General features: G+C 46.3%; 1 protein-coding gene across 2 annotated transcripts; it reads right to left on the bottom strand.

Moving 5' to 3' along the window:
- Positions 1–2,671: 2,671 nt before the first annotated feature.
- On the bottom strand, positions 2,672–9,727 carry LOC115845863 (eosinophil cationic protein). Of its 2 annotated transcripts, XM_060293593.1 has the most exons (3): positions 9,609–9,727; positions 3,528–3,673; positions 2,672–3,307 (listed from the first exon to the last, which is right to left on the bottom strand). In XM_060293593.1, exon 3 carries the CDS (start codon positions 3,300–3,302, stop codon positions 2,835–2,837), a length of 468 nt encoding a protein of 155 aa, XP_060149576.1. In that variant the 5' UTR covers positions 3,303–3,307; positions 3,528–3,673; positions 9,609–9,727; the 3' UTR covers positions 2,672–2,834. The 2 variants fall into 2 exon arrangements, with proteins under 2 accessions (XP_060149576.1, XP_030700017.2); XM_030844157.2 differs by lacking the exon at positions 9,609–9,727 and having other exon boundaries at positions 3,528–3,691.

Raw genomic sequence — 9,727 nt, 5'->3', positions numbered from 1 at the left:
CTAAAGCCTGATGATTCGAACTTGGAAACATAATCCTAAACCTGCACTTTTTCTTCTGCCCTATTGCTATTACCTTATCCCATGCCTCTGGGATTTGGCCTGGATACCACGAGTTCCTGACTGTCCCCACAGTCCCTGCACAGCTGCCAGAGTGATCTTCAGGTCACATTATTATCTAACATGCTCCATTTGTACCCCATAGGAAATTTACTCTTTATTTTCATCTCCATAGGTATGAAGCATCTGAGCCTCAATAACCTCTATCATTAATGCTCATGGTTAAAATGCTCTTGTCCTGCTAGACTAACTTTCATTTTTGTAACATGACTAATCTACATTCATGTCGGGCCCTTTGAATGTTCTCTCTCTGTCTCTCTGTCTCTGTCTCTCTCGGGAAGACTATCCCCTTAGTTTCTGCATGACCAGCTGCTTCTCATATTGTTCGGAATTCATTCCTTCATTGGGCCCCTACCAACCACACTTCAGATTCACTTCTATGGACTCATCGAGACCCACTACAGATGGCCCTCTGTGTGGATGTGAAACCCACGGATGTGGAGGGCCAACGGTATGAGCCCCTTTTATATAAGGGACTTGAGCATCTGTGGATTTTGATATCTGCGGAGTCTCCTGGAACCAATCCCCTGAAGCTACTGAGAGATGACTGTACATTGTTTCCCTCAGTGCAGTTTTCCCCCTGACACTTATCACCTGGGAAAATAATTTTGCATTTTCTTCCCAGTAGAATAGGCACCCTAGGGCAGAAATGCGTCTTTGTTTACACTGCACCCTCACGACCTCAGAAATCTGCCTAGAGCACATCTGCACATGGGTTAACTACTGCATTAATGAATGACGAATGCATGCATGAACGAATGGTGGGAGAGGGGATGACGACACAAGGCAGAGAGAGATGGGGCAGCTGAGTTGGCTAATCCCTCTACCATACGGTGTTAGAGATGCTGTGTCCATGGCTGGGAAGTGACATGTGATCTGCTGAGACAAGGAAGGTTCACTGCCTCATGGCAAATGTGACTCCAGCCTTGCGGTATCCCACCTTCTCCTTCTGTTACTCCAAGCCTGTTGGAAGGGTAAGCTCATTTCATGCCACTCTGTATTAATCTCAAGTCAGTGGATTCGGGGCTTCCCTGGTGGTGCAGTGGTTGAGAGTCTGCCTGCTAATGCAGGGGACACGGGTTCGAGCCCTGGTCTGGGAAGATCCCACATGCCGCGGAGCAACTAGGCCCGTGAGCCACAACTACTGAGCCTGCGCGTCTGGAGCCTGTGCTCCACAACAAGAGAGGCTGTGATAGTGAGAGGCCCGCGCACCGCGATGAAGAGTGGCCCCCGCTTGCCGCAACTGGAGAAGGCCCTCGCGCAGAAACGAAGACCCAACACAGCAAAAATAAATAAATTAATTAATAAACTCCTACCCCCAACATCTTAAAAATAAATAAATAAATAAAAACCCTTGGCTTAAAAAAAATAATAATAAAAAAAATAAAGTCGGTGGATTCTGTTGAGCCCTGGAATTTTCCAAACCTAGTATCTCCATGCAATAGCTTGAGTCAACAGACCTGCCTGGAAGAACAAATCCTCCAGTGACTTCTCCAGAGAAGATGCTCAAGTGCAGACGCCGTATATAGTACTACCAAGAGCAAGAATGACTGACCATATGGAGGGGGGGAGGAATGGAAATTGCCATGTATCTGGGCCTGGAAGAGGAGCTGAAAAATAGGAGGTCAGGAATCCCAGACTCAAGGACAGAGGTACAGATTTAATGACATGCTACCTGCCTTCTGTTCTGAGTCAGGTGCTGCAAAAGACCCGACCTGTCCCCCGAACAATCACTTGAATGCTGCATCTGACCACAGTTTACAAAGAGCTTTCCCTTCCTGTTCCTCACTGATTCCTGAGTGCAGCCTTGTGATGGAGGCAGAGTAGGGGCTTTCATTATCCGCCCCCTTTTCTGTCTGTCTACATTTCTGTAATCCTGGAACCTGTGTCCCTTCCTGACCTGAATGTGAACAAGCCACTGATTCATCCTCGGGAGAGATCCCAATTCCATGTCTCCTTCCTTACCTTCTGCTACCAGATGACCAGCTGCTCCCTTCTCCAGGACACAGAAATCGCCAGGAAAGAGTTTCACCTCTTCTCCAGGTAGTACTGGAATCTGTCCATATACTACCTGAACAATTTGTCTCGTTCCACATTAGACTCAAACTCTGGATCCACTCCTAGGATAACCATTAATATCTGAAGATTTGATATGCTTATTTAAAAACAAATCTATGCGGCTAAAATTTGCTTCTTTCTTTTGGTCTTATCACAATTACGGCATTTTCCCCTTTCTTTTTGTTTTTACACCGTATCGTTCTCTTCTATCATAAAATGCATGGTTCTTAAATCAGAATCAAATACATTTGTTTCTACTTACTGGGGGCTCTTTGCCTCCTGGTAATGAAATAGGCCGCTGTGAGTGGAAGCCGCAGCTTCCTGGCCTAAAGCAGAGAGAAGGAAAAGTCTGCACAACTTCATGACACAAGGAGCCTCTTACCCTCACATCTATTTCCCACAAATCTCAGATTAGAAGAAGGGGAAAAGCCTCTAGACGAGAATGTAACTACATGACAGAAGAGCACAAACAGACACATGGAGCCTTGTAGGTAATTCTGCAAAGTTTACTGTGCGTGCACAAGGAGCTTCAGCTGAGCAAAGCTTAAAGGGACCTGGAGGCTGGTGAGATGAGGACTGATGCTGATATCTGGGGTGGATGGTGGGACAGGACTGTGGCGCTTGGCAAATGAGCATGGCCCAAAGTTTTGGCCCAGAGTTTAGACGATGTCATCCAAGTGAACTGGAACCAGGGGGTACCCGGCATTGTCCTGTGGTAATCTGTTTCCACGCGCAATGATGTAGATCTTCCGATTACTTATCTGTCTATAACGGCAGTTCCTATAATCGTTTGCCTTTCTTGTGAGGTTGCAGTAGGTTACAGGCACTGGATGTGGGCTTCTATGACAATTCGTCCTGCGTGATCTAGGGCAGGTTACATTTGTGGTGTGACAAACACGAGCTACGGCAGCAAACGTTGTGTGGAGAAAAGTATTTTCACCTTTGCATGCCCTTCTGTAACCGTTAACCACCCGCGTTGCGTCATCGCATCGACGGTGGGCCATATTTAGGTGCTGAATCTGAAACCACTGAGCCGGGGTTAATTGGGCGTGGACTGAGATCACCATTCCCAAGAGCCCCAGCAGCAAAAAGAGAGGAAGCTGGGCATTCTGCTGTCTTGGAACCATGTTTCCTGTGAAAAGAAGGGTATCTTCTGTATCCCGGCCCACAAATAACACACTCCCCCCTCACTCACCCTGCAGGCCCCCTGCTGTCACTGTGGTTCTAGCTCCTTTCCCCTCCGCTCCCCAAAGTCTGTCATGTGTCCTGGGCACTAACTTCAGCTCACCGCTCCCCCAGCTGCTGCTTCATTGCTGTCTCTCCTGTTCCAGCTCTGGGGCTCATTGTCTTACCCAGTATCTCTGCTGTGGCTCCTGTGAGAACAGATCCAGCTGGTGGGCCTGGCGCTCAGGGGCAGCTGGTATCCCCCCAGTTCTTGGGACTGGAGATATAGAGCAGCCCCTGTGGTGGGGCTAGCAGAACAAGGAGGGTTCTGAATCTAGGACATGAAGAAACACACAGATTAGGACATGGTCCACTTATACAATGAGCCCTTTGTTTTATCATTTGCTGATCAGTGCATACCCAGGGATGAACCACTACTGCTTCTGTTGTAACAAATCTAATTCCAGGCATCCTGTGCAGGACAGAGCTCTGCCACTGGGTCTGGATTTCCTAAATGAAAAATATCACTGGCTGCAGAATGGCCATAGATTTTTTATTTTTATTTATTTATTTGGCTGCGTTGGGTCATTGTTGCTGCGTGCGGGCTTTCTCTAGTTGCAGCGAGCAGGGGCTATTCTTCGTTGCGGTGCACGGGCTTCTCACTGCGGTGGCTTCTTTTCTTGTGGAGCATGGGCTCTAGGCACGTGGGCTTCAGTAGTTGTGGCACAAGGGCTCAAGAGTTGTGGCTCACGGGCTCTAGAGCTCAGGCTCAGTAGTTGTGGCACATGGGCTTAGTTGCTCTGCAGCAAGTGGGATCTTCCCGGACCTGGGCTCAGAACCTGTGTCCCCTGCGTTGGCAGGCAGATTCTTAACCACTGCGCCACTAGGGAAGTCCCAGAATGGGCTATAGATTTTATAACTCAACTTGGGGGCAACACATTGAAAGACTGAAGTACATGAAGGCAGGCCCGGTACTCAGAACAAATAGAGCCAGGAGGCTTGCTTGCACCAGAGGAACCCAGGCCCCCCTTTCATTTTAGTAATCACCCTGGTTCCTTCTCACCCAAATGTTCTTTATCTCCTCACTTCCCTGTGCTGGAAACTTGAGCTCTGAATTTCTCACTGCTCAAAATCCTATCAGTAATTAGTTTGTGACGAATCTATGATTTTTTTTGTAATTGCTGTTGTCTTTTTTTTTTCTGCTTCCTATGCATTGAATTCACTTTCTCTTGTTTTTACCCTGGCCCGGTTTTTGCCTTCACTTCCTGTGAAATAGCATGACCTAAAAACACCCTGAAGAAAGTCTGTAAAATCTGCCAGAGAATGAACATTTGGTGTCATGTAAGGGATTCCAAGCTAGAGCTTGAATTCCTGTGTTCTTTTCAATCTGTGCTATTTTCTACAAAACAGTCTGTCCTAGAGTTGTCATTTATCTCACTAGTACATTTCATTTCTTTTTTTTTTTACATTTCATTTCTTGATGTTAACAGGAAAAAAAAATTTAATTTGTAAAATGAGCCTCAGTGGATAGGACACTGTATTTCTGAAATTATGGAAGTCATAGTATGTAACTTGATGCATGAAACATACTCTTGGTTCTCAGAGAAGCAGAGGAAAATAACTGTAGGCCTATAATTTGATTACAATGTGATAGAGGTAATAACACTGTGTGAAGATGGTTTTATGGGGGTGCTGAGGATGAAGGGTCTTACTTGGCCTCATGGGATAAGAAAGGCTTCCAAAAGAAATGTCCATTTGAGCTGGCCCATAAAGGATAAGCAGAGTTTAGGGACTTAGGGAATAAATGAGCATTCTAGGCTAAGAAGATGGTGTGGCACATTGTACAGACAGGGAAAGTGTATCAAGGTAGGAAAGGCCTCCAGATAAGAGATATTAAATCCCTGGTCTAACCTCTCAGTTAGAAAACTGGGGCTTCCCTGATGGCGCAGTGGCGCACTCTCGCTGCAACTAGAGAAAGCCCGCGTACAGCAACGAAGACCTGATGCAGCCAATAAACAAACAAACAAACAAATAAATAAAATTAAGAAAAAGAAAACTGGATTAGGTCCTCAAATGGTACTGTACAACCCTCCAAGAAAATTAATCCACATTTTTTTAAACCACCTTTTTATATTTCTGTCATGTGGAAATGCAATTATTTTACCACTGACGTCGTTATGTAAACATGGACATAATGGTGACCTGGATAGGACTCAGTGCAGTGCTAATAGGATTCTGCCTGAAATCCTGTTCTACCTAAAAGGCATTAATATCTTTTACCATGAAGTAAGTTGTCTTTTTTTTTTCACGTATATTTTGTGGAAAGCATTTTCAAGAGAGATGAGGATGTAAAAATGAATTAGGTGTAGTTTAGCCCTTCTGTGATACCGACAGCCACACTGGGTAGAAGGATCTGTACTCAAGTGTCTATAATATGAACTAAAAATCATACACTGCAGTCACAGGGAGTGCATCTGGCTCAAAAACCTGTTCTTGATCAGCATATAGTTTTACTTTTAACATTGGGTTTTGGAATATTAACACTTCAAATTGGGAGAGTTCACATAAAAATTTGCATTCCTGTCTTATCTTTAAAAATCGGGAGATGTTGTCGGTGCACTGTCTCCATTACCACAAGGGATCAACTAGAGCTGAGTAGTTCCCTCCTCTGTTGAAGGTGGCAATAGTTCAGGGGTTTTCACGCACTCTACTCCTACCTACTGATCACATCCTGTCTGTTCACTCAGATACTGCCCGTCACGCTTATCACAAGCGTCCTGAGAAGAGACTCACCCAATGTCACGCCCAATCTGCAACCATGCTCCACCTTTAAAATTGTATTCGGAGCACACCTTCTATGCTTTTCCTGATCGGTTCGTACATAGCTTTCCTCTATGCATATTTACCTTACACTAAATCTCTTCATAGAAATTTTTGTTGGCTAAACTACATATCATTCAGTAACTGCCACTAATCACAACTAATAATTTTAGGTAATGTGCTTTTTCCTCTTGGTTGTTTTCAGACGACTAGGTTAGTCTCTCACTATAAAGATAACTTTTCCCTCAATAGAAAGACAAGTTTTTTTCATGTTGAATACATTTCTAAATCTTTGCTTGTCCTGCGGCCTGCCACATACCCTCTTCAAAAAGTTAAGGTCAGATAAAGGACCTTGATTTGAATCCGAGCTCTTCTAATTCTGAGAAGTGAGACCCTATATGTACCACTTGGCCAAAGGGTCGGATACTTTAAGCCCAATGGCCAGTTATGCAGGGCCATGAACACACGAAATTGTGAAACCTATAAATAATGACACATACGCTTGTTAGAACTACTGTGTGAATTAAACAAGAAGAGCTAAGCAGAGTGAAGTTCCAAAAAAGGCAGTTCCTCTTTTCTTGGCCAATTATAAAGGATATTGAGATCTAGTTATTAGATCTCAACTTAGTTTCCTGCCCGCTGTCAGTCAGCTTTTGCTCTGTTGCCTAATCAGACAAAAGGCTTTTGAGGCCTATCTGCCAGGGAGACCTATCAAGATAAGACCTATGAAATCTACTTCTATTACAACTTGTTGATTGACTGTATGTGCCCCTGCTGCCACCTTCATTAGCAGGGCCCCTAACATAACTGATTTTGGAGCTCTGGAAAGGCATATGTACTGATTTCTTCCCTTCCCTTGCTGAAATGCAGACCCAAGTCTCAGGCAGCTTCTCCCATAATAAGAACATTCACAGTTTAAATTGTGAAGACAGAAAGAATATAATCTTTACATAAAAGTGATTGATTTTTTTTTTTGCCTAGATTCATCAACAACTTTTTAAAAGAAAAATTAGATTTAATTGGATTAACAGTTCTCAGATGGAAACCCAACTTGCAAACAAAATATTTCTGCTTACCTGAACATGTCCAAAACAATATGTACACACAGAAAATCACACATGGACTCATACACACAAGTAATGCTTAGTTAGGGAGTGAAAGAGAATGATTGAGGTGAAAAAGCTCTTTAGTCTATAACCTTCACTTTAGAGTATAAGGATGAGGTGATTTGCCCGCCTCCAACAATAGCAAGCTACTGACAGTCGCCAAACTGCAGGTTTTTTTCTTCATATGTGTGGTGATGTCATAGGTACTCTGTGTGATGCTGGTAAAGACTGTGGGTGTGAAATAGTAAACATGAAATTAGTCCTACTAGGCAATCTGTTTAAGATCATTGACAGACCTGAGAGTTTTCCATATGGCCTGCCCCTTAAGGTCTGGGAAGAAAATATCCACAATGTAATTCCTATAGGATTAGAGGAAGGAGGGAAGGCAACGGAGGTTCCATTTCTGCTAGGAGTATCCACCACTGAAAGGGACATATGTATCTCTGTGGATGTCATCTGCTCTGCAAAAACCCTGCCCTGGGACTCCCAGTTATTCAGTAAAAGAGTCAGAATATACACTCAGTCTTTACTCAGACTCCCTGGGCACTAGTTGGGAAGTTTCATGACGACAGGCCCTATACATAGAAGAGCCAAGAATTTTTTTCAGAGTACTTATTTATTTATAAGTAAGATGCTGGGTCTTACTGCAGCATGCAGGTTCCTTAATTGTGGCATATGGGATCTAGTTCCCTGACCAGGGATCAAACCTGGGCCCCCTGCATTGGGAGCACAGTGTCTTAACCACTGCGCCATCAGGGAAGCCCTGAGGAGCTAGGAATGTTTATTCTGAGGCAGAGGAATCTGTGGGAGAAACATGAAGTCTACTCCCTTAGAACTGAAATGCTTCCATTTTCTTTCTAACAGCATTTAAAACAGGCATAGATATTTAAGGACGTGGAAATATTTTCTAAGATGCAAGGCATATAGATTTGTAGTGAGCTCACCCACTGTAGAAAAGGTTTGGCAGGGACACCTGCTTCATTCATAGGCTGTGGAATCAGGTGGCTGATAGATGCAAACACTTTTTTCGTTTAACTACTCAAGTGAGGAGCAAAAATCACTTCGGAGTTTGAAAATACCTTTGTATGTCAGGCCTGTAAAGGGGTGAGTGGGTGGTAGGCACCTCCTTTCTTCCCAAGTCCTTCTCTTCTCTTCCCACTTCTTACCCGAAAAGAAGGGGTGTGAGGTGGAAGGAGAATGTGAGAACAGTAGTTGCTGTGAGTACAAGAAGTGTAGATAGGGGCCAGTGGGGACAAGAAGTGTTTGGGCCGAGAGTTCTTAGAAATACAATAGGTATCTTGCGGGCAAGGGACCACAGCCTGCTCCCTGACCCCATTCTTCCTCGACCTGCTTTCACAGGGAACATGAATCTGATGTGGACCCTTCTTCTCCTCCTCCTCCTGGGGCCAAGTGTCTTCACTCCAGGCCTGCCCTTCTCAAGACGGCGTACAGACAACCCCAGGTCATGAGTCCCTGGAGGACACCACCGATACTGTGACGTGATGATGAGGCGACGGTGGCTGATCCGGAGGGGCGGATGCAAGCAGATCAACCCCTTCATTCATGAGGATTTGGCCACCAGAGCAGATTTCTGCAGAGCTCCATCTGTGCCCTGTACCAGCAGCCGCTCCTTGCAAAGCTGCCACAACGGTACTCACAATGTCAGCGTCACTGACTGCTTTGCCAAAGCAGGGACCCGGCCCCCGCACTGCCACTGCCATAAGAAGGACTCCACCAGGCCCATCCGCGTGGGCTGTGAGGAGGGGGCCCCTGTTCACCTGGACGGCTAGTCTTCTCCCAGCCCCGACGTGGGAAGCCGAGTGACTTGCACCCTACACCTCCAGATCTTTGAAGCCCTGCCGAAGTCTTCCCTGGAAACGCTTCTTCTCTTGCATCTGGATCCCTCATTGTTCCCAGTCACGAGCATCTCTCTCACAGCTTCTCCCCCGACCCTAACTCCACACGCCACCCCACACTCCTGCCATGGAGTCGGTTTTTGGGGTGTAGGACAAGATGGGGCTGGGGAGTTGGGGAGAAAGCCCTGCTACCTCGCAAAGGGAATCTACCTCTGGAAAAGCCTTGCTCCCCCGGAGCGGCTACACAAGCCGTGCTGGCTGGGCTGATTTGCCCACGAGCTGGTCTAATAAGAACTCCCGATGGCGCTGGCCCTGTTCAGCCCCGAGTGGCCCGCCTCGCAGGGTCCTCCTGCGGGACCTTCGGCTCCCTTCTCCCCAGTGGGCTCCTGCGGAGGGGATTTGGGACGACTCCCGTGAGGGAAACCCGCTTCCTTTATAGAAACAGACCCCTGATGCGGGGGGACACAGCACGGGAAAGAGCCGCTACCTGGAGGAGAGGTGCCACGGAGCCGGGCGACTACCACGCCACACGGTCCCTTCGGCGTCTCTCGCCGGCGCCGCCTCAACTGGCCCGCAGGGGCCGCTGCGCCACCTGAGCGCCCCCCC

Source organism: Globicephala melas, chromosome 2, assembly GCF_963455315.2.
Source record: "Globicephala melas chromosome 2, mGloMel1.2, whole genome shotgun sequence".
Classification (NCBI taxonomy): domain Eukaryota; kingdom Metazoa; phylum Chordata; class Mammalia; order Artiodactyla; family Delphinidae; genus Globicephala; species Globicephala melas.
Note: the sequence above shows the minus strand (reverse complement) of the source record. Positions and strands in the feature narration are given on the sequence as shown.